The 25,919-nt window shown below is 39.9% G+C and overlaps 1 protein-coding gene across 5 annotated transcripts in view; it reads left to right on the top strand.

The window, feature by feature from the left end:
• LOC119546769 (acetylcholine receptor subunit alpha-type acr-16) overlaps positions 1-25,919 on the top strand; it is a 107,372-nt gene that overhangs the window by 71,889 nt on the left and 9,564 nt on the right. For 2 of the 5 annotated variants that reach the window (XM_037853320.1, XM_037853318.1), the window contains exons 4-10: positions 1,750-1,889; positions 2,147-2,191; positions 12,649-12,758; positions 19,230-19,410; positions 20,682-20,757; positions 21,131-21,325; positions 22,119-22,205. In XM_037853320.1, coding sequence (XP_037709248.1) covers positions 1,750-1,889; positions 2,147-2,191; positions 12,649-12,758; positions 19,230-19,410; positions 20,682-20,757; positions 21,131-21,325; positions 22,119-22,205 — 834 coding nt within the window. Of the gene's footprint in view, positions 1-1,749; positions 1,890-2,146; positions 2,192-9,076; positions 9,122-12,648; positions 12,759-19,229; positions 19,411-20,681; positions 20,758-21,130; positions 21,326-22,118; positions 22,206-25,919 lie in introns of all 5 variants that reach the window. The other 3 variants (XM_037853315.1, XM_037853319.1, XM_037853317.1) reach the window with 3 other exon arrangements.

Raw genomic sequence — 25,919 nt, forward strand, 5'->3', positions numbered from 1 at the left:
TAAAATTTAATGTATCTTTATTGTTAGTACTAAAGCATGTTTATATTGCAACAAAGAAATAATATAATTTTGAGGCGATCTTATAGATATCAGCATTAATAGAATATTTGGTTTAATACAATTTGTCGAATCCATATGAATATTTTGTGATAGGATGAAATTATAAATTAAGATCAATAGAAAGCTTTTATATTTTCGGAGCCGTCAGAGTTGGTACTTTCGCCTGTCTAGTATGAAATGCACTCGGTTAGCAGCTTAGTTGCTTATTAGTGTCACTTGTCGGCAGTACAAAGGACATTGTGGGCCGAACCCTTTGTTGCCACCCACTTGCCACCCACTTGCAACCCATAACGCCACATCAGGTCGCATTCCCACTGCCTGTGCCTTGCATATTAATGCTCATGTAATAAACACAATCGTTCACCTTGACAGCCTGTGGGTTTGGTCAGTTCGTCAGTGGTCAGCGGTCAGTTCCAAGTGGTTGCTCGGCCATGCCAAATTCATGGGCTGCTCCTGCTGCTGCTCCTGCTTTTCATTGTGATTCTGCTCCTCTGCCGATTGCATAATTTAAACGCAATTCCGACATGGATTCGATTGCCACCATGAATGCGAACAGCTTGGAACCAAGCCAAAAACCACCGAGGCACTACAGCAATGGAGCACCTGAAACTGGAGGCCGTAGGTCGGAGAAGCGATGCATTCATGAATGAGTTGACACACTGTTGGGCTCAAATTTTGCGGCTGGCCTGTCAATATTTGTCCCCTGGCCCAACTGGTCACACCTCTTGTTGCTGCCTTTTCGCCTAATGGCGTGCAAATAGTTTTCACAATTGAGTTGTCAATTTATCAGCGCTCTTGGGATACGAAACTCGGTCCTCGTGAATTCCCCAAAACTTTTGCGCTCATCTCAAATATTTGCCATTGCCCATTTTACGGTTTGTTTTAACACAATGTACCTGGTACCAGGGCACCAGGACACTTCCTCCGGATCCACCTGTTCCACCTTACATTCTCCATCCGACTGTCCTCTGCGGCGGAGCTCTTACACAGTGGCACTTAATGACATTTTATGGCTGCCACCTAGGCCAGTCCAAAACCAGGGAATTGCGAAGGAGGCAGGCCAAATTGTGTGGGAGCCAAAGCCATTTGCCGGAGGCCATAGAAGCAACTATGTAAGAGCACTTGAATGGAAATATAACACAAGGTATATGAGCCCACACTATCATAAGTGTGCCTTATCTTATTTACAGTCAATAATTATAATACCTAAGTTACAGGGGGCAATTTAAATGGAATGGTTAATAAGTATTAACATAGACAATTAACTAAGAAAACCAATTTTGGGGAGTCACTTTTTAGAAGTAGTCATTAATAACTATGCCAATAACAGAGCATTAAATACTCCAGTTTAGTAGCTCTCATTGGCACATTAAATCCCTTTCCGCCCACGCACAGCTACAATTCTGACCAAAAGCGAAGGGTCGTTTCATTTAGAGTTCCGAAATGGTTTCAACCAATTAACTTTCGGCCAAAAAGGCATCACGCTGTCGAAGTACATGCCATTTTTTTAATGACTTTTTCCGTAATGAGCCGCTCTGCCCAACTGCCAATAAGTGAGCTGGGTTATTAGTTTAATTTGGCAGAAAGCGCCATAAATCAGTGGCAAATATGATGCCGCCACTTGATTGCCACACGTTTTTCACTTCCCCTCTCTGATTGGTTTTTCGTTTCCTCTTTATTTTTTTGCAGAAAGCTGTCAAGGACCTCATGAAAAGCGCCTGCTGAACCACCTGCTCTCCACATACAACACGCTGGAGCGACCGGTCGCCAACGAATCGGAGCCCCTGGAGGTCAAATTTGGACTGACGCTGCAGCAGATCATCGACGTGGTAAGTGGTCGCCGGGGATCCGCAATCCTCTTGGCCAGGCTAACATTTTCGAAAGCATCAAAGCAAATAACCCAGAAAAACTGTGAATAATCAGAAGCGTTCGCATGGGGCTCAGTCTCCATTCGCTGTCGGATAATCTTCCGAATCGAATCAAATCGAATCGAATCGAAACTAAACAGAATTGAATTGTCGATGCATAAGACTAATGTAACGTGAGCAGGCTATAAATTAACAATTATTGATTGCGTCTCTTATAGGATGAAAAGAATCAGATTCTGACCACAAATGCGTGGTTAAATTTGGTAAGTGACATGTACCCGTCGTTTTAGTGTCAACATCACAACAATATAATTCTTAGGCTTGTTTTTCATTTCGATCGACTGTGTTTTTCGTTTCTATTTCGAGGCTTCCGTTTTTGTCACGCGAAAAGCGACAAATTTTTAATATATGTATATGTAACTTGTACCACCACCAAAACCACAAATTTCTTTTCATTTCGTTTACTCAGAGTTTGTTTTTTGCCATTCAATAATTATTGCCCCCCGGGGGCTTCTTTATCAATAAATAAATACATATTTGCGTTTGCATATGTGTTGTCTCAATATGTCTGTGTGTGTGTGTGAGTGTGTGTGTGTGAGCGCGTGTGAGCTTGTGTGTGTGAATGCCTGAACAATTTTACGTTTGTTTGTTCTTTTGACATTTTATATTGAAAGCAAGCGACGTCTGTTGATTACCGTTTAAACACATTTCAATTAAAAGGACGTTAAAAACATACATGTACCAAATGCAACTACAGCACAATTTAAATCCAATTATAAAGAATTAATGTTCATAAATAACTGAGAATGCTTTGATGATGATTTAGAGCAGAGCTGCCTAGGATTTCTCTATTATTTTACCTGGCATTTGTATCAGAATCATTATATTATCTCTGGTAGATACAGAATTGCTCTGGGTAGGCGAACCTTTTCGGCTAATCCTATCGCCTCACATCTAAAACTTTTGATTTACACAAATTTCACCTGGAATGGACGTGATGGCGGGGAAATAGCCTTCTGCTGGACAAGGGATGCTCGAAATGGCATTGCTAAATTGGCAGAAATTGCCGGGCATACCATAAACATAAACAAATAAATCAAAACAAAGGACCCAAAGGGACATAAATAAAATTTATATTTTTCTGAAGCGACAGCCATTTTTTTGCGCGTTGTTTGTGCCCGGCCTCACCTGAAAACAACCGAGTTGCAATCGTTCCGGTCACTCTCGACCCGCAACCGTAAAGCGAAAACCATCGAGCTGCAGACAGGGCAGGAAAACCCTTTTCAAAAAAATTAATAGCCCCTCCAACCATCCAGCTAACCAGTGACCAGAGGCAGATTTATGATTGCCCGTCAATTTTCAATTCCCGTAAAAAAAAAACCTTTTTCCTAACAACTTTTAAATCCAACTAATTGTCGTTCCAATTTAAAAAAAACAAGAAAGGAAGTTAGCTTCGGCAAGCCGAAGCTTATATACCCTTGCAGCTATAATTATTAAATTTAAAAACACAAAAAATGATATTCCCAATAGTATAAGATAATATGTCAAAAAACACCGAAGCTATAATTTGTTTCATATTATTTTCCTACCAATTTTCCGATCGTTCCTATGGCAGCTATATGATATAGTCGTCCGATTTTGATAAAATTAAATTCGAAACTCAGAACTAATTAAAAAATGTTATTTCCAAGCGTAGGAGGTTATATGTTAAAAAACACCGAAGCTATAATTTGTTTCATATTATTTTCCTACCAATTTTGCGATCGTTCCTATGGCAGCTATATGACATAGTCGTCCGATTTTGATAAAATTTAATTCGAAATTCAGAACTAATTAAAAAATGTTATTTCCAAGCGTTGGAGGTTATATGTTGAAAAACACCGAAGCTAAAATTTTTTTCATATTATTTTTCCACAAATTTTCCGATCGTTCCTATGGCAGCTATATGATATAGTCGTCCGATTTCGATAAAATTTAATTCAAAATTCAAAATTATTTAAAAATTGTTATTTCCAAGCTTAGGAGTTTATATGCTAAAAAACACCAAAGATATAATTTTTTTTCATTTTTTTGTCCGATTATTCCTATGGGAGCTATAAGATATAGTTGTCCGATCCGGCTGGTTCCGACTTATATACTACCTGCAAAAGATATAAGTCTTTTGGGAAAGTTTCAGCCCGATAGCTTTAAAACTGAGAGACTAGTTTGCGTAGAAACGGACGGACAGACGGACAGACGGACAGACGGACAGACGGACAGACGGACAGACGGACAGACGGACAGACGGACAGACGGACAGACGGACAGACGGACATGGCTAGATCGACTCGTCTAGTCATGCTGATCAAGAATATATATACTTTATGGGGTCGGAAACGTCTCCTTCACTGCGTTGCAAACTTCTGACTGAAATCAATATACCCTCTGCAAGGGTATAAAGATAGGAAGCCTGGTTTAAACTTCATAAATATATTTTCAATTGATTGGCTCTAATGAAAACAGTTTTGGTGGATCAGCCACGTAGTTAGTTTTGTTTCGTCGTGTTTGGCTTTATTATTTATTTTATTTTGTTATAATTATTTTGTAATTTTTTTTATGCATTCTGTTTTTTCGTGACTGTGCAAACGTGAAATGAAAACATTTTATATATAATTCCCCGGAAACATGCGGCGTGCCGTGTGAATAAATGTGCTTAGTCGGGAAATTATATTCGTGATACAATGTCCGATGGTCCACAGTTGCCGTTGATAACCCTCCGTAATCACCCTATTTAAATCGCTGCTTCCACTGGGGAATGGGTAATTACAGTCAAGAGCCAAAGGAACCCCAAACATATTTAGTTTAAAATCAAATATTTAGTGCTACAACCCATTTAAAGTTAGAATAAATAGTTGCAATTTAAGTGAATACGTTCGAAATAGCATAATGTGGTTCCCCTTCCATGGCCCAAAGAAATATAACCTTCGACCCAAATTAGTATGCTCCATTAAGTGCATTAATCGATTGACAAAATGATTTACAAGACTATTACCGTTAGCCACCCCACTACCCGATTATTCCAATTCCAATTATGTTTTACCTGCATTTAAATTCCCATCGTTGTGCGTGTGTGATTGATGTGTGTGCTGCAGTGAGAGATAGTGTGTACATGTATTCTTTACGGATTATGTTCGATATTCGTATACTTACCATATATTTTTGCTGGGTACATGTCATAAAGCGTTCTCTGATTATACATATCTGAGTAAAAGGCAAAAGCTACAATTAAAACGCAACCAAAAACAAAACAAGCAACAAACAACTAAAGTCGTGTCTTGCATGTTGTTTAAACGAAGTGCATTTAAAAACGTGAAAGATAAACTTAAAATTCCAAATCGGTGTTTTCTTTGTATCTATATCTATACGTATATAAATATATATATATATATACTGCCATTTAAATGTATCTGCATATTGCGCAACACAACTAACAACCTAAACAGCCAAACCTACTAAAAACCAAAAGATATCGATGAAGTTATGGCCTTAATGTGCTTGCCCTGCCCATTGTCTCGCCCACAGCCTCACGAATAAATTATACAATTAAAGCCAGGACATCTATGCGCTCGCAAATCAAATGCATTTTAATTTACACGATTAAATATGTATGAAATAATTTTATTTATGCACTCGCCAATCGGACAGATGGATTGCCAGGGAGGGGGATCAAAAATCAGGGGGCGAAATGGAAACCGCAACGCGTTGATTTCCAGTGGCATAAATTATAAATCGATCCGAATGGAGATTTATGATTCCACGAGCCCTGACATTTTCAGCGGCTCCTGGTCACAGTTTGGTCAATTACTCAAATTGCACCAACTAATAATGAATGCCCTTCGAAAATTCCCTCTGATGGTGGGGATTACCGGAGCGCCGACAATTGGCAAAGTTTCGCAATATTGCCATCAAGGATATGGGCCACTACGTGGTCGTGGCTAACCAAAGGTTACTCCTTCAGCATTTCTTCTTGCCTTTCACCCAGATGATTGCCCTATAGATGGTGGTGTTGAAGATGATGATGATGATGGCCCGTCATGTCAGCTCGTTGCAACCGAATGCCATTGAGTTGGAGGAGCTGTGGCGGGCACAGGACGAGGTCGGGCCAGGTCGAAGGCTCCTTTGGCACGACATTAAAATGCACATTGTGGTCCGGGCGTCATCAGCATCAAAGTTAAGAAAAATAAAGTCATTAGCATTTTTCGGCTAACACCATAGCACCATTTTAGCCCCACTCGTCGTAACCTCTCGTCTAATGACTTGCCAGGTTGCAGCCACCACAAAGCCCCCTAAATGACTGGGGCTTTAGAAATATGTGTCAAAAGGAAATGGCCAAAGGCCACCCTCCCCCACTTTCTCTTACTCTCTAAACGCTTTCCCAGCCGCCCAAAAAACGGATGAAAACATTGCAAATTTCCGAGGGTGTGAAGCGAACAAGCTTTGATGGTGTTTAATCTGTTGTTAGGGGGTGTGGCCCAAGCTGAAAGTCAGAAATCGGAATCTAATGCAGATTATTTAGCAATATGTTTTTCGTTTCTCTAAGTTTCTGTCAAAGGAAACATTAAGCTGATAGCAAGGAAAAAATGAAGATTAATTCAGCCATTGAATTTTTGAGTTAGCCTCATTAAGACCCAAACAAAAGCCATTTAGACTGGTGTGCCCGTAAGAGAAGTGGTTGTTAGAGTTTTTTAATAACTCATTTTTAATAAATTTGTACTGATTTTAGAATCCTCAAATAAGAAAGATAATAAATTAACAGAGATGTTGAAAAATGTAGGATTTGTTTTCCTGGATGAATTTTCATAGCAAAGCATGTTCTAGTCTCTTGTAAAATCATATTAGAGACCTTCTTTCGGAAGGAAGAAAAATTCAAAACCCCATAATATTTGATGTTATTCAGCCATTAAAAAAGTAGTCAACGACTTTGACTTTCAAGGGCAAAGATTAAAAGTTGAGGTGCTGTCGAATCTATTAGCGTTAACCATTGATACTTGGCAAGCACGCCTTGAATCCATTATAAACACACTTTCGCCCAAATTATGGCCCGCTAACACCAGCCAGAGTTCGACAAAGTCATTTGGCAGCGTTGAGCAAAGTGGCTCCTTCACTTATCATCCACTCATTTGTCTCGCCTCAAACACACACACACTTGAGTCCTGCCAAGGCCAACAAACTTCGTCCTTGAAAGGCTGGTGTTAGTCTACTCTCGTTTTTGGCCCATGTGCATAACCCATTTGTACAGCAAGCAGCAGCAACAAAGTTTGCCAAAAACATTCATTCATCACGGGAGTTCGACTACAAAAGGGTCCGGGGATCCCCAGATCGAGTGCCCCGAAATCTGTAATCTGGATGGCTGTTACTACAGACGACAACGGCAATTGTTGGCTCATTAGAAACTCATTTAAAAACAATTTGGCACGTTAATGCAAAATAAATCTATAAGCTTATGCAGCAGGAGAGCAGTACCAGAGTACCAGTGTATGTACATCTATATGTATCTGTTTCTGGGAAAGCGACTTTGTCACGATTAAGCGAAAGCTTAATGCAGATGCGAGGTCTGCTGCAAATGGTGCTTTAAGTTTTTTCGCCCCAAAAGACGGTGGCACAAGTGTCATTAGTATGCGTCAATGTCAGGGGCTCACGTCCCCGTACCGCATCCTGTCTGTCATAAACATGAAATTTGCACAAAACCGCCATTTTTATAAGGTGTCAACAGCAAAAATATCAAAATCCACCCACATATGTGTATGCGTGTACCTACCAATCCCCACCGCATATTCAAATGTTGCTGTGTTGTGGCATTTGACATGAGGAGGAAGTGGCTGCATATTGGCTTAAATGCTGGGAGCCGGGAGCCATTCGCCTTTGGGGGTAAAATGGTAAATCGCGAGCAGAAATCATCCAGGTCACCAGAACAAACTCGTGTCCAAGGATTGTGGGGTATGCTGCCCCGCCCTGCATATCATTAGATCCCCTTTCGGTCACGAATCTGGCTTTTTTTAATGGCTCAAGTCGTTACTGCAGCTGCTGCCAAACTCCCCCGCATTCCCTGGTGTTTTTCCCCATTTTTTTTCGGGGGCCTGCGGTTTCTGTTTCTCTGCGTCTGTGTGATGTAACCATTTTTGTTGTTTACCCCGACAAGTTATTAATGACAGTCACCTTAGAGGGGCTTTCACATGCAGATCTGCCGGATTCGGTGAGTCGTTCATCTGCATTTCAAACGGCAACCGTTGAAGGCCACCTTGAACAACCAACTTCCGGTGGTGTGGATGGACTGGACTGGATAGTTGGCGGTTGAGTGACTGACAGTGCGCCAGCATGAAATATCTTTAATTAAAATTTTGTATAAAGATAAATGGGTTTTGATACCTAGTTCAAAGTTTTTATTGCCAGGCATCAGGGATGAAGACTATATAAATGTACATCCGTATATTCTGCAAAGAGGGCGGCGGGATTGTAAAGTAAATTGGCGCAATGGACAAAGGATCTGAAGGCCCACCGACCAGCAGATTAAAATTCAGTTCGGATTGAGATTAGGTTTCAAGGCGAGCAGCTCAAAGCTGCTCTGGGCCAACAAAGTTTTTGATAGCATTTCATTCGGCTTCTTCCTCGGTCTCTGGCCAAATTGAGTGATGATGGGAGATGAGACAAGTTAATTGCAACAGCCCCAAAGAGAACGATAAATGTTCTTACTTACCGGCACTTTAAGAACCCCTGAAGCCCAAGCAAAGTTAAAAGGAGGCAGCAACACATTAAAGCCACACTTCATCGCCTGCAGAGCTAGTGGAGACTAAACTAAAACACCAAAAAATCGTATTCATAAACGTCATAAAAACAGATGCTATAAATAAAATAAAAAAATAGACAAACAGCTCAAAAAGAAAAGAAAAAAAACAAAACCTTATAAAACTCATAAAACCAATGTATAAACCAAAACTTTCTTTTATCATGCTCTGCTCTTTTTAAACTTTTGACTTAAATTAACTTTTTGGCTTTCCTTTCGTCTTACTTACTATTACTTTCCATTGTTGGTCTTGCGTTGAACTTGATTTTCTTGTGTTCTTTGGCGTTAACAACAAAACAACCAAAATTCGTTCCAAATGCGTTTGTAGGACGAGAAGAATCAGCTTCTCATAACGAATCTTTGGCTTTCGTTGGTAAGTCTTAACTAAAACTCGCCATCATAAATCATAAACCTAAGCCCCAAGTTAAATACTTACTTATAGCTTAAACCGTATTTTAAATAATGTGTAATCGCTTTAAACCTATTTAACCGTAAATCGAGCATCAAGGACTCTTTCTGGCCCCGTCCAGCAGAAAGTATTATAGATATTCAATCTGCCGAATGCATATCCTTCTAGTTAGTAGTGCTGAATGCTGGACTCGGTCCCGAAAGAGTCTGTCCTGAGTATAATTTAAACACACACGTCCCCAGCCTTAAGTACCAAGAGTTAATCGAGTTTTCGTAGCCGTTTAAAAGTTTCAACTGAATTCCTGCTCCCCAAAGCTCTGTTGTAAAAATCGCTTCGTGTAACAACTATCTTTCCGAATCTTTCTCTTTTTTCCCTTCTATCTCTCGTTGAGATTGTGTTGGCTTAGTTCGTGTGTGCGTTAAATTATTTAAACATCATCACTTAAATAAGTACCATTAAATACAAGCTTAAATACTGTAATAAATCGCTTATTTAAATACAAACCCACATACTCACAGACACAGCTAAATAAACATTGATTTCCGCTATTTCCTTTTATTCTCTTTGAATTTATAACTTTTCTACATAGAGATCTACAATGGCAACTAGTTTTTTTTACAGCGAATAACATTTTTTGACATTTTTATTTAGAACTCGGTGCGAGTTAGTTTCGGTTTCTTTTCTACTAAGAGCAACTAAATATCGAACACATAAATCGAAACGACCAAAAAAACATAACTCTAAACAGAACCCCTAACCCAGCACAAAAAACACGCGACATTTGCATGCCACGAGATCGCATCGTGTAATAGGCCCTTCTGTGTTTGTTCGTCCTGCATGCCATGTTGCATTTACTTTTTTGTGAGATTGTTATGCGAGTGCTTATCATTTGTGTGAGAGAAAAATAAAAAAGGCAATATATGCACGGACATCAGACAGCGGAAATAAAATGGGGATATTCTCGCTATTTTTTTCAGTACTTTTACACTCATATTAAGTCCTGTCAATTTGCGAAATTAATTAAATTATATATTTAACACGTAGAGTGCACACAGCTGGTCACTCTATCCCAGGATGAACTGATCGAACGAAGTCTATAAATATGAGTAATTTCGCAATTGCAATCAAACACAAACTACACATAAAATGCCGCATCTGGACTAGTGCAAAATACACTATTTATGATTGATGGCCGCACCGAGCGAGGCGTTTATAAACTGTCGCTATTCGCTATTCCCCCAAATGGTGTACAAATGTTTGTCAATTTGCCACTCGCGACCGCAGACAAGCTGCTGGAATTCCAAATGCCACTCCTTCCAGCTGTCGATGGTGCCAGTCAACCGATTGTTGTTCTGCGCGACGGCCCAATTATGCCGTCAAATAGCAATTAAAACCGGTCATGAACGCAAGAGCAATTCGAGACAAAACGCGGCCAGAAAATTCCAAAAAAATCGATGACTACGGGACTCTACCTCATATGGGAACTAAATCGAATTTTAAGCTTGTGAAATTTATAGATATCAATTAAAATCAGTTATTGTTACAGTACCTACTAATGAAAACAATTATAAATATTTTTAAAAAAGCAAACATATTATAAAACTATATTCAAAAGATTCCTTAGGCCAAAAACAGCATAAAAATAGTTTTTAAAATACCGATATTTGTAACATATCTTAAAAATCTATTAAGCTTACCAGTTTTTTAATTGTTCCTTTAAAATTGTATTTTGCCGAGAGCAGATGGGATCTCTACATAGATCCCAACGCTTAGCCACGCACCACTAAATGTGTGAGATTCGCGGTGACTATTTCGCAAAATAAATGCCTCGCTCGCATCAAAATCTGTGTCCTTCCGCCGGCGTACAAAGCGGTGAAATGTTATTAGGAGCATGGAGCATTCGGCACACCTCCAAATGGGATCCCTGGAAACGAGGCATCTGTTTTTACAGCTGTCATAAAAGCCGCACACAATAACGGACGGAAAAAGTTTAAACAGATTTAAAGCAGGCCCGGCACAGATGCAGATACAATAGTACATGGGCTAACACTCGTATAATTTAATGCAGCACGGGCCATGGCATGTAATTAAATTTTTTGTGATTTAAAAAGGGGATTGTGTTGTAGTGCGACGGAGGCGGAGCTCAAAGGGGGGTCGGCTAGGACAATTGCTTGCTCTAAAAATGCCACAAATGTGTTAAATTATAAACATAACAGCGGCAACAACAGCAATAGAGCGAACATGAGCCCCGCAAAGGCGAAACTAAGTAGAGGGGAAACTTTGCCGCTTTTATGACACGAACATGAACCACTTGTAGGAAAGCCACAAAACGCAACGACCAGGGGGAAATTCAGGACAGAATGGTGGGACAGAATCGCGTTGCAGGCAACCGCAGAGTGACACAAAGCACTGAGCAACTGTTTGACTGCACTGGAAAAAATATATGATTTCAAAGCTAAATTCAGTCCTTAAATCGTTCAAATCGATTAGAAAATGCAATTATCATAAAATCTAAAATATTCCCCGAGGTGCCATTTTTAAAAACCTTTTTAAAGTTTAAGCAAAGTTTGCTTAAAAATATTTTATTTACAATTTAAAAATCCCTTAGAACAATATCACCATCTCGAAACTCTAGAAATATAATCTAAACAAGTTTTAGGAAGAAAACAAATATCAATTAAGATAAAAAGTCATTTAAGAAACTTTGTTGATAGATATGTATGTACATATATGCAATTTTACAAAAAATTTTAGATATAATAATTTTTAAAGCCTACGAAAAGTGCTTGTAACTTTTTCTAAAATGAATAATAGTTCAATTCTAATACGGCTTTCTACTTTGTTTAACTGGTTTAAAACTCGAAGTAAATGATCAAATTTTGTTGATCCAAGAATTTTAGGAGATAGTAGCCTTTATTTCTCGCCGTGTACCAACAAACAGGATCAGAAAAGAGCAAACGAGGAACGTTGATAAAACTTGTCTCATGTGCGGTTCCGTCGACCCCTAAAGAGGAGGGGCTGGGGGTTTGACTTAGCCTGAAATTGTTGTCAAGTTGCACATTGTTGTATAATGCAGCCAGCAACTGTGTATCTGTGTGCGTGCCCCGTGTGTGTGTGTGTTTGTGCTGGCATGCTTAAGCGCAACAGCTTGCCAATCAGTTAGCAGAAAGAGATGGAGCGAGTTGGCCATCTTTCGGTCTTAGCCTAGTCCTAGTGCGTAATGGTAGTGGTAGTCGGTAGTTGGTACGTGCATGTGTGTCTGTGCATGTGCTCAGCAGTTGAGTAGATTTCATTTCGGAGTCCTTACTTTCATTCCAACTTTCTTTTCCCCCAAAGAATATAACCATACAAATCTGTTTTCTTTTCCAAACTTCATGTCGCATTTTTGTTTGAATTTTTAGTCGATTCATTTGATAGTAATACATATATTGAAAAACCACTCTAGACCAGTGCAATCACTATGAAAACTAATACTAACACTGTAAATGCAGGAGTGGAACGACTACAATCTGCGCTGGAACGAGACGGAATATGGCGGGGTCAAGGATCTCCGAATCACGCCCAATAAGCTGTGGAAACCCGACGTGCTCATGTACAACAGGTAAGTGATCTGTGTCCACTCCGGCCGGACTCGAGATAACCCTAACCGAATAGAAAGGCTATCGTAGCCCCCCATGAATCCAAAGAAACTAATCTGAGAATCAGTATAAAGTGTTTGCGCAATACATAACCAGCCACATAGAGCAGACTTAAGTCTAGGCATAGGATCGTATAAACCACTATATATAACCTAATCTCACTGTATTACTTGAACAATGGTAAGTTAGGCTGACCAAAAGTGAAAACACAACCATCCAAGACGATTCTTAGGATGAAGACCCCAAAGACATTGTGTTATCGTTTCGTTTTGCGTTCAGTTCTAGTTATAGTTAAAATTAGCATTTACGAATATAATTACGTAGTAGAATTGTGCACTTTAGTTTATTTAAATTAGATTAATAGCTAACCTTTAGAGATCCGGAAACTTGAAGGGTCTGCTGAACTGGTTTCCCAATGGAATTACGACCATTCGGAAATATAACTATCAACAAACCCAGTAAAGTTCATTGTTTGCCCTCCCTTAGTTTATGATATGGTTTGTACGGTTCGATTTGAGTTGGTTTTTGAATTGAAAACGATAATCCCCAGCATATTTGATATGTTTGCATACACTTAGTTATGTATGACTTCATATCCATTCCCATAATTATATTGCTATTATTATAAACGCATCATAATCCACTCGCTATTGTTTGTGTGTCTATTTATAATCAGTAAAAAATAAACAAATACGAAAATCGAAACCAGCCGCAAGTCAAACATACAATAATGTTTTTGATTCGGTGGCTAAATCGACTTTTCCTACCCGTACATTATGATATTTGTATTTCAGTGTTATCCACTTATGATTTGCTTTCAATGTTTACGTTCCGAAAAGTGACTTAACCAAAATAAGGAAAACAAACAAAAAAAAAAGAAAAAAACAGAATAATTTACATTTGTTTACTTCAATAAGAGTAGTTTACACGCAGTGGTTGTCTAGTGGGACTGTACATTGTCAGCTTGCCGTTGATGTGGGCCTCACATTGTAATTGGATTCGTAATGCTAACCGAACGTTGTATAAAACATGAAATGCCTGAATTATCCAGCATTAACTAAACCAAACATCAAGCCGTAAAGGCGAACTAAAACTAAACCAAAGACGAAGTAACCGCAAAACAAGCTAAATAATCGCCCAGACTAAACTCCAAACAACTTAAACTTTGTTTAACCAGAATATTGCGCAAGTATTTTGTTCGAAACAGCACGGGTCAAATTCCTCGAGGAAAAGTAAATCGAGGACAGCGGTCTGTGGTCTGCTTCCCAGTCAAAGACTCACACCTAGACTTCACCTTAACTTGCGACCAAGTCAAAGTCCTCTCGCTCCATTTCCGAAAGACAATAACCTCCTTAGAGATTGTTCAACAATATGCTGGTGTAATATTTCTGGTTAGACGTTCAGTACTTGAATTTATTTGGCCGACAACAAACAGTAAAGAAATAATTAAAACAGAAAATGGAAAAATGTTTTTTGTCATACTCATACGTAGCTTGCAAAAAACAAAACAAGAAACCATCCAGACAATCACAAAAAGGCAAAATAGATTTTCAAGTATTGTGCATGAGAAATCAAATCCCTCTTACTAAACAAAAGACTAAATAAAACCGCATAAAAATAATACCAAATGCAAAAAATATATATATTTAACATAAATCCCCCACCTCATCCCACAAATAAAGAAGCTGATCCAAAAAGGACATTCACCTTACCACCCAAGCCACCCACTAACTAACCCACATTCCATACACATACACACACAAAACACACATACACCTCACAACAAACACGATTAAATTAAATGTATTAACCACATGTTAAAAGTATCTAAATAGAGAATCCATTCCATATTAATATAAGCTAAAACTAAATACATTCTACTAAATCAAAATCTTGGCTAGGCTAGCTAAGCAAACCCATCAAGTTAATATTAAACCAATGCACCATCAGATATTTTCCACCACATCTGAATATTGTATACTGAATATCGATCGTCCCATCTCAGCATTAAAAACTAACAAAAATCACGACATGTCACAAAACATGCGTAACCCAAAAATAACTATAATAAACCAAAACTTCTCGGCTGACCGAGAGGCTGATGAACTTTCCTTTAAAGTCAAGAATAAATAGAACTGTCTGCTTATGTCGAACATTTTTCTATCAACTTTTATTTGAAAAACTGCAGGGAAACTTGTCTTTTAAGCCGTTTGCCAAAATTCCGCTAGAGAGTACAATTTTCTTGTGGATTAAAGAAGATTTTTCGAGACTTTGTCCGTTTCCATGAACTGAACATCTTAAGATAAAATTTAACAAATTCTCCAAACAATTTAGCCAGCTAAAACTCGAATAAACAAAATACAACTGCTACTAAATTTTGAAAGTATCATCTCTACATGTTTTATAATCCCTAAAGCACATATTTTAAAGAACGCCAAACAGACCATACCTGAACAAATTTATTTTCGAAACGCTTTCACTAAATGTTAGTCTATATGTCCAACTAGTTAGTCTAGAAGTGTGACTGTGTGTGTGTGCGGCCAAACCAAACATCAGTGGTAATTATGTTCATAGCCATGCATTCATCATACGCCCCGTAAGCCGTTGCGAAAACATTTCAACAACATGGCGAACAACAATTGCGAAGGGAGTACAAATTGGAAATGTTTTTGGGGTTCTAACGAGTGTTAGATGCCCGTATCCCCAGTCATTCACTCATTGAAGTGCCTTGAATAATTGCCATTTCATTTCTCATTTCGCCAATTCGCCATTTTCCATTTACTATTCGCTTTTAAAAAGCCCGCTTCGGCGAGTGTGTGTGTGTGTGTGTGGGCTGGAGTGTGCCAGAGTGTGTGTGTGTGTGTGCTTTGCAATCACCAAAGTAATCAATTGTTATCGGTGTGTGCTATATATCGTTCATTCTAGCTATTTGTTCACTGTGTTCCTAAACAATAATAAATAATAATAAGCTCATGTTTCTCCGTTCTTGCTCGGTGTCCAGTTATAACCATCTCTATATACCCAACCCCTACTATTGCTGTTTACTTACCACCCATAACTCTATATATCTGTGTTTAACCGTCTAACTACCCAACTATATGCCAATATTTATATCTATAACCACATATATATATTTTAACGTCTGTGTGTGTGCGTGTGCATCGATGTGTTAAGAGAAAGGCATCGAGGAATCATTTGCCATAGCCATTAAGTCTGCGTAAGTTAGCCTAAGTATCTGAGTAAGCTCCAAGCCGATTGCATGCACCCAGAAGTCGTAGGGTACACATAAGATAGCCACAAAACCAGAGACACCTAATGAAGCAGCTGTGGCTGCAGATGATGATTGCGGTGCTACTTTGTCCGGAGAAATATCACCTCAAAGGAATAACTCTATTTCTCTAAATTTATATCTCATCCAGCGTTTTTCCACCAACGGAATTTTCCCACAAAAAGCGTCATGTGCGGGCAAAAAGGTTCACATCTCCACCAGTTGCCTGCTCGTGGCCAAAAACTTCATTATGATATTTCCATTTTTTTCCTTTCTGTACTCTGCATTCCCCGAATGCGATTGCAACGAATCCTTTTTGGGGGGAGGGGGGCTGGACAAAGAAAAACCTAGAGTGAGCTAAACAAATCCGTGTCCACCCAGGGGAGCTTAAACATTTTAAGCCATAACTTAAACGTCAAAATTTGTTGCCGCATCCCCGTGGCCATTGCCAGGTGGCGACTAAAAACAACTTAAATGCCACAAATCCCACGAGGCGCAAAAACTGTGAAGTGAAAACTGAAAGCAGGAGAAAAAAAACCCAGAAACATACACGCATTTAGTTCGGCTCGAAGCTTGGCTCACAAATTAAGACAAACTACTGCGGAGACTTCGGGGCGGGATATAAATGCACCTGGCGGATGGGGTGCAGGTGCATTTGCAGAACTAATTGCAATTTATATTTGCCACTGCAGCCGAGGACCAGGACAAAGCTTATTTAACCTAATGGGGTAGCCGGGTTACACGGTCACACACGGTTTACGCTTGATTGACGCACGGGGCATGTTCTCCGGGCTGGACCCCTGGATCCAAATGGAATTTACATGTCACCCGAGAGCCGGGCAAACGAAAAAAGAACCGAGAACAATGAATCAAAACACGTACGCTGTGCAGGTTTAATTTCCATGGCACGCAGCATCCGGCGTTGATTTCGCAGGAAAAGGCATCGAAAAGGTGGCAAGACAAAGACCAAGGACCAAATACCAAAAACCGAGACAAAGGACGAGGCCTACGCGAAAATGGCTGGAAATAAAAATCATATTGATTAGCTGGGTAGTCAGGGATAGTCAGGGGAAATCAGTGGATTCAATCATTGGGCGTGGCCCTTGGAAAACCTTTTGGCTGTCAACTTTGTTTGCTAATGAACTTGCACAGAGTCCAGGATTCGTGTCCCGTCAAAGGAGCCAAGTCAAACAGTTCCAGTTCGCCATTTCATTTTGCAAAGGATTCCACAAGTTCACGTTTCGTTTCGGGAAACATTGCCCTTTGCAGACTTTTACTTCGTTTAATTTATTAATTCTACTGCCTCACATTTGAACCTAATTTGTATGCGTCGCCAGCGTTGCTAATGTGCGGCCATCATTTAGATCAATAGCAAGGCATTCACAGACACGGATCCGGAAACGAGGATGGGTATAGGGATGCGATAGGGATACACAAAAAGTTCCAGATTAAGAAACATGGCTGGAGATTGGCCTTGCCTCATTACGTAGCCTCTTTCTGCGAATCAATCGACTACATCTCCCCTTTTTGTCTGTCATTTACTTATGCTGATTTCAGCTGTTGATTGCGATTCCTTTCAAAATGACTTAATTGAGATGCCGGACCTTAAACCACCAATGCCAGCCGGTTCGCAGTGAAAAGCTTTCACTGTAATTGCAACATTATCTGTATTTTTCAAAGCATCAGAAGTAGCACCGAAGTTGCGAGTAAGCCGCAGCCGAAGGGCCGACCCAAAAATGAATTCGACAGCGGTGTCGGCTAAGTCGTGCCCCAAAAACCAACCGTCAATATTAATAAGGCCCTGGATCCAAAGAGAATTCAGCACCAAAACCAAGGCCGGAAAAAATATGCAGGGGAATATTTCACTTTTCGAAATTAAAATGATTTTAAATGCGGGCAAGGTGATAAAGGTCGGCCCAAAGGAATTGACGTGCCAATTAGGGGTGAAAATTCGAATGTGTTAAAACATATTGGCTCTTTTAGGCTGCTTGCCCAAATAGCCATCACCTTTCTGCCACATCAATTAACTGAATTGCAGCACAATAGCCACATATATTTGTATCTCTTAAGCCCAAGTGGACCACATCTGCGCTACGGTTTCGGCTTGACCTGCCGCTAATCAGGGCACAAATTCCCCTTAAATGCCACAGCAGTTTCATGTAAGCCTCGTTACCAGGGGAAACACGCCCCAACGCCCTCGGAATACCCACCCACAGCCATATGGAGACCCACATCCCCTATCTGTCACCCCGCATCTGACTACCGTGAATCCCCATGTCATTGCCTCTTTGCGGTGACCGAAAAATGCAAAACAAAATTGTCCACAAAATGTTTACGCAACATTCTCGGTACTCGAGTTGGAATCAGAGCCGTAATTGCATTTTATTGCAGCATTCGAGGGCAGCAGCAAAGTCAAGAGATACTCATACATAATGCACGCAAATATATATATTCACTGATGGGTTTATATGTACATAGTGTGCTTTGCCCACATTTTTGGAGTAGCTGCCGAGGTTCATTTGCATATGCGCATATTGGTAGTGCCACTGGATGACTGGCTGCAAAGATACAAAGATACATGGCTGCAAAGATATTTGTATCTGGCCAACCGCAGATTCCCATTGCCAATTCGAGGGTTTAGACACGAGTGCGAGGCAATGGAAATTCCGTTGGGGTCCCCAGACGCTGGTTGAGATGGGCACTTAAAGATATAACCCCAAATAATCAAAATAAGCCCCATAAGATTTAAGTAACACAATAGAAAGCCCATATAAGTCTGTTCCGAGTAGAGATTGAGCATCCCCAAGTTGCAGTATACTTAGTCATTAAGACCACTACACAACCAGAACAACAACCCCCAACACTTAATCCCCCAATGAATCCCCAGAGTAGATATATTACCTGACAATCCCCAGCTCTAGTCATCTAGAGCAGAGCCCGAAAACAAAAAACATTTTTAGTAGTTTGTGAAACAAGAAAATGACAAATCAAAGCGCAAGTCACATATAACTAACCGAAGAATTGATCAAATTTCCACCAACTATAACATGCAAAAGAAACAAAAAACTGATAACCGATCAATCGAACAGATTAGTAACTTGATAAGCGAATAACAAGCAATCGATCGAGACAATAATCCATTAAAACAAATTGTACAATAATCTAGCGCGGATGAGGGATTCGATGGCACGTATCACACCAACATTGTGGTCAAACATAACGGCAGTTGTCTGTACGTGCCCCCTGGTATCTTCAAGAGCACATGCAAGATAGACATCACGTGGTTCCCATTTGATGACCAACATTGCGAAATGAAATTCGGTAGTTGGACTTACGATGGAAATCAGGTAAAGTGGCAATCGACAAAATACACACAGCAAGAACAAGCAAACAGTAAAAAAAAAACAGCAACTAGTTCCAATAGTACAGTGAACGCTGGCTACACTAGGCTACACATCACATAAATCACACTAACACCCGAACTCCAACACATTTAAATCTCGAGCACGATCACGCTTCTGCCAATCACGAGACTCACGCACGCGGAACACGCGAGGGAAGTCCAACTTGCAGAGAGTTGACTGTAGCCATAGGAAAAGTATAGAGAGTATAGGATAATAGGGTTAGGACGGATTTGTAATTTCGTTTATATGCTTTTCAAAACTTCTATCTCTTGCTCTCTCTCTCTCTGTCTATCTCTATCCACCCGATCTATCTTCTAGTTTATGATTTGTTCGTTCGTAAACCTCATGTCGAACAATTCTTTGCGTTTTTGCGAATTACAAAACCAAAAGATCGCAGTGTTGTTAACAACACTGAACTGTAAGAGGTCCAGTGTGTAGGCTGAAATATTCAGAACCCAGGTGATATCTGGAAAATTGAATATTTTACGCCCACACGCACACGATGAGCTTAGCTCAAAAGGCAGCCGCTTCCAGCACTGGCTTCTACCAGTGTTGGGAGAGTACGGTTGGCCCTCGTAGTAAGTCTCCCAAAATGGAATCATGTGTGGAAACCCTAGAATCTTTCACCGCAGAGAACTTCTGAAGTTTCAACTATTTTGCATGGTAGCAGGCAAAAACCACGCCCAAAATAAAACAGCAACAGGCGAATATTTTTGGACGACGTAAAGACTCTTAATGAAAGTCAACAAAAAATCACAAATACATATATTGTAACTTACTCAAACTGAAGTACGTTTTGAGAACCAATTTAATTTACAGCGCTTTTATTTCCCACGTATTTTGCACCCACAAGATATAATCAACAATACAATCTCAAAACAAATGAAAAGAATAAGACTTCTATATATTGCTCGCTCTCTATCTCTCTCTTTCGTACACCTTGAACACATGCTATATCTGTACATAAATGTTGTTTCAATGTGGCTTATTGTAAAAACTCTAAACAAATTTCAACAACAAACTAAAATCTTAAATGTTCTCTTTCTCCAATGAAAAATACGAAAACTCAAACTCAAAACTCAATGACCAACAACCAAAAAAAAACAAAAAAAAAACAAAAATATGTAAAAATTGATTTGCTTATTGCAAATTGATTTCCACTCTTTGTGAATACCCATGAAAAAAAACAATACAAAATATCGTTTGAAAATCAGTTGGATTTGGTTTTGAATTCCGAAGATGGAGGGGATCTTTCCGATTTCATAACAAATGGCGAGTGGTACTTGCTTGGTTAGTAAACAAACCTCATTATGCTTATTTCTCTAACTGTTATTTCGTTTGATCGTTGTCATTTGTAAATGTCTTATCAGCATAACCTCAATTGCAAAAGAAATCGCATTTATTTATTATTTAACACATTGCCTGCGATACCGAAAAATTGCTTCATAGACCATTATGATTTGCTTAGCTCTTTATTTCCTTAATCTAGTTTTACGATTAAATTGTACATATATTTACGATCTCGATCGCAAGACTAATCTGTAAAAATCTTTTGTAAATACATACGTGTGTCTTTGTGTCTGTACCTGTATCTATGTTTGTGTCTCTGTCTCGATCCAAAATATCCTTGCCCGAAGCTCACTAATCCAATTTTATCGTTCAGCCATGCCGGGAAAGAAGAATACAATAGTCTACGCCTGCTGCCCAGAACCATATGTCGATATCACCTTTACTATACAAATACGTCGCCGAACATTATATTATTTTTTCAATTTAATCGTGCCATGTGTGCTAATCTCATCGATGGCCCTCTTGGGCTTCACATTGCCGCCGGACTCGGGCGAGAAACTGACGCTGGGTGAGTATGCCAACCGAGTCCTCTTGGTCCAAACACAGAACCACCTCACATACTATTTATGTACCAACCGATCTGAACTGTATTATCCAACTTTATAAATGAATTTTGTGAGTTTTTCAGCGGTGATTCCCCTATTCCGAATTTTCCAAGTTCGAATCTTTATATGCATAGATGTCCGTGTTAGTTAGTTAGGCCCGGCAGGTTATCGAGTTTGGTGAGGTCAAGGGTCAAGCAGCAAGGGTAGCGAAATGAGGCTTAGCTGGATTTAATTATCAAAGATAAACCCTAAATCCCTTTAAAATCTACGTATTCAACGCTGCTTCTAACGATAGCCAGTCTATGCATGTTCTCTGTTCAGTTTTTAACTAAAAAGTAAAACTACTTTAATAAAAACCAAAAAATCAAAGAGTGTTTTCTTTTTGAAAATTTAATTATTGTAATTGTAAAAATCAAAATACCACAAAATTGGCCTTCTAGGTTTGATATTTTAAACAACATAATTGCAAAACGGAAACACTCATCTTGTGCTACTAAAATAAACTAAAGTCCCTGCTGTCCCGTGAAAAGTTTAAATAAATACCCCCTTATAAACTCCATGAACAACCCATCCCAATAAAGGAGTCTAATAAACACCCAAAGCTGATGAGTAAAATGTGTAAAACATGTCCTAATTTTGCAATAAATACTAATGATAAATCTTATTATGTAAACTTGGTCTTTCAGTTTTCCGATGTGTTTTGCGTTCGACTTTGATTTAAATTGCGTTTTATATTTATTGTATCTCTTGTTGCAGGCGTAACTATACTACTATCATTAACAGTATTTCTAAACCTTGTCGCCGAGTCCATGCCGACAACGTCGGATGCTGTTCCTCTTATAGGTACACACACACGCTAATTAAACCGATGTAGCTTAAAGTACGGACCGATCGGTCGAGCTATCGACCACTGCTAACTGTGGCGAACAGAAAGTCGTGCTGTGCTAATGCTGTTTTTAGTTAATCATTAGTTTTGCTACAGTAGTGCAATGAACTGAGAAACGAAAAAAAAAATCAAAAAACTAAAACCAATACCAAGCCACGAATACTAACAAAAGATACCGATCAGAAACGAATACGAAATACCAATTAACTTAGCTCTCAACACTTCTGTAACTGTCTTCTGTCTCACAACCAAATACCCAAAACACCCCAAAGTCTGGAAACCCACACACCAGATCCACTACGGAACACCTCCACACGAATGAGGAATGATCAATAACTCCTAACTCTCCGTATGTTTGCCATAGATCTATCTATATACTCTATGTACTCTCTGGAATCTCACTTCGTGTTCAACCACCGAACAACTGGATGTCGGATAGACTAGCCACACGTACTATATGTTAACCCCGAACACACCACTGCCAACACTGAACCACATCTCAGAACTCCTTTCCAAGTACCATGTAAAGTACTCAAGTCGAGCCCGAGGAACTCTCCCTCTTTCTTTCCTTCGCTTTTCTCTCGCTTTTCCAACTAACCTTAGTTTATGGTCTTGCCAGTCTTTTCTAATAATCTTTATTAACTACTCAATCCCATCTGGTTACCTCGGGGTCTCCGATAGCTTTGACATAATTGGTATTTGACCACACGACAAACACACACATCACCAGTCCAATCACAGCCACAATCACAATTACTGCCACAATTACAGCCACAGCTACAAGTACAAATACAATTAAGAGAGTTTTTCGTTTCGATTTTGCTGTGTTTGCCCAGAAAAAAATAAGCAGTCCTATATAATTGGTTCCTGAGTTATTTTTGTCGTTTGGTTGTTGCTTCGTTTGTTCGATTGTTTGTTGGATTCGTTTGCTTATCTACGTGTGCCTCTAGCTGATCCCTTTGTTTCGATCGTATCGTTTCGTTTGTCTCTTCAGTTCTTAGCCTGCCACCCCACCAATGTTGCAAATATATAAACCCCAACCGAGTAACCCCGATCATCCTGTAAATAAGCTTGTCCTTAGTGTGCCCTCGCCTCATAATCACACTAGGACGAGTCCTCCTCCCACACATTCCCTCCTTACGTCTAATCATCCCGACTCTGAAAGCATAGCAGCATTTCAAAAACCGCATCAAAAACGTAGACAGAAATGCAATTAAAGAAAATGAATTTTAAAACTAGCCACAACTGTATATATACACAAATATCTAAAAGAGAAACTATAAAAAATCCAACAAACCACCTTTTTTCGCTACCAAAAAAAAAAAAAAACAGATGAAATAGGAGGAAAACCAAAGCCAAAAAGAAACAGCAAACCAGAAACAAAAAACCAACTAACTAACTTACAAAAAGCCCAACAGCTGAGTAAACCAGTTTTTCATTTTTTTGGTGCATTTCCTTGGTCCCGTCAGACAAAAACATCAACAAACCATAAATAGAACAAGAGTGAAAGTGGTGGAAGGATTGTAGTGTGATTGGACCGAGGGCAGGCAGCCGCAGTTGAGGTCAGAGATTCAGAGTGCCAAAGAAGCGTACAAAAAGCACTTACATTCACGTCCCGCGCTGTTGCTGTCAGTCCTTGGAAATCCCATCGGCCTTCTGCCCCTTTCCTTGGTGGCCAAATCGAATGTCAGTTGCAATGGCCACCACCAAAGACCTTGGAATGCTACCACGTAGAGTTACCAATTTCGTATGCCTGTTACAAGTTTGAGAATAGAACCGCTCTCGTAGAGGTTTGTATGGCGACTGGAGAGAAGTTTTGATACTTGGCTTGGTAGAGAGGAGTAGCTAGCTAGGCCAGAACTCGTCATACTCGTACCTCCCCCGAGCACACGAATCCTGTTACCGTAGAGGCCTCGCGGTAGGTATAGCTAAACCAATCAGTTTGTATCGCTAGAGCTGTACAAATATGCCTTTGGGCCAGTCCGGGGCTGCCCTTCACACTAAGCATCTATTTTAACCATATGACTATTTATATATATTTCGACACCGATCACCCACAATACCGAACACTGTAAATAGACAACACGCTGAACAGACGTAAGTACACCGAACCACCAAAGAACCACTGGTCCCCAACAAGAACAACACCACCGAACCACCCACGAAAAGAACAACCAGAACTTTTGTCGAACGCCGCCACACGAGCGCATGCTACTCAATAAAAAAGAGGCTATATAGATCCTAAAGCAATCCAACGCTTTACACCTTCTCAACACTCTGTCTTAAACCTCTTTCGCTCTCGCTCTTTCAGTATATATACCAGTTTGTCAATATCCATATAGCTAATATATCTCTCTCCTTCTTGTTCCGGCAAGAACCATTTGAACTTGCACCTACTTGCTCGCAAGAAACGAATCGAATTATCACACCAACAACCAAAACCAACCAACCAACCCAACCACTAACAACACCAAACTAATCTAGATCTTCTTGCTCAACAACCTGGAAATGTATCTAATATATAAAACGCAAAAACCAGTCATTTGCAACCCGTAAACTCCTGGCATCTAAACCGAACCCTCGAACCATATAGAACCGTAGCGCTAAACGAATCTCCACCTAAACGATAAGCCCTAAACGAAACCAAAATCGAAGCAACATTTGAACTTGCATTTATGCAGATCCATTTGATCAGATGGTAGAGTTGCAACTCCACATAATATCGTATCGTTCATGATGTCGAGCCCATCATGCGTTCATATTATGTCATGTATTTATATATATTAACCCGTTCCGATACCGAATCCATAATATTCCGTAATACTACCTTTCCAACCTCCAAAAGCCGATGTAGAGCGAGACTTGACAAATCATTTGCATGCGATGTGCCGAACTCCCATCTTAATGCCCATTTAGCCGCGGTCTTCGCTCTCGCTCTCACTCTCGTGTCGTCTCTTTCTTCGTGGCACGTAGCAAATTAAATGAGGCGCGCATGTGGGTGTGGCAAATTGGGAACACGTAGCGCAAGTGTAAAGGGGGGTGAGTCGGGGGGCGTCTTCAGTCGACTTCCAGTTCAATTTACAAATATTCCGAGACCAAGAAAAACTTGCGCTACTTTCAAAGTTTTTCCTGTCCCTCCTTTGCCTTACTAATGGGTCAAAGTTGGAAGGGTGGGTCCATCCCGCCCCTCTAACCACTAAGCTCTTGCAAAGTTGAAATGTTTTTTGTAAAAAAAAATTAATACCCAAAGTTGTTGTGAACATTTTGTGCCCATTCTGTCGGTTCTAAGCGACACAAAAGGAGGAATACCTTCAGAGATTTTTAACCTTAGACCATCTCATTGGGGATAAACTTTGAAAGAGCATCCCTGCTTTTTATATACTTGTATATACCCCTGGCCAACTCCCTTCCCCCTTCCAGGCCCCGATTTCTGTTGGACCCGATTCGACTTTTGAGTTCGCAGCATACTCAGGCATATACTCATCCACACTCAAGCACACTTCATTCCGAGATCAAGATCAAAGAAACCGATAAATGCTAATTCTAAATAGCCAGCAAAGAAAAAAGATCCCGTCTTCTATCTCCAATTCGTTCGGCCCGAAAGGCGCTGCGGAAAACCAAACCTCGAACAGATACAAAGATACAGAACCTATACTGCCCAAATACTGAAC

This window comes from Drosophila subpulchrella, chromosome 2L (assembly GCF_014743375.2).
Source record: "Drosophila subpulchrella strain 33 F10 #4 breed RU33 chromosome 2L, RU_Dsub_v1.1 Primary Assembly, whole genome shotgun sequence".
Classification (NCBI taxonomy): domain Eukaryota; kingdom Metazoa; phylum Arthropoda; class Insecta; order Diptera; family Drosophilidae; genus Drosophila; species Drosophila subpulchrella.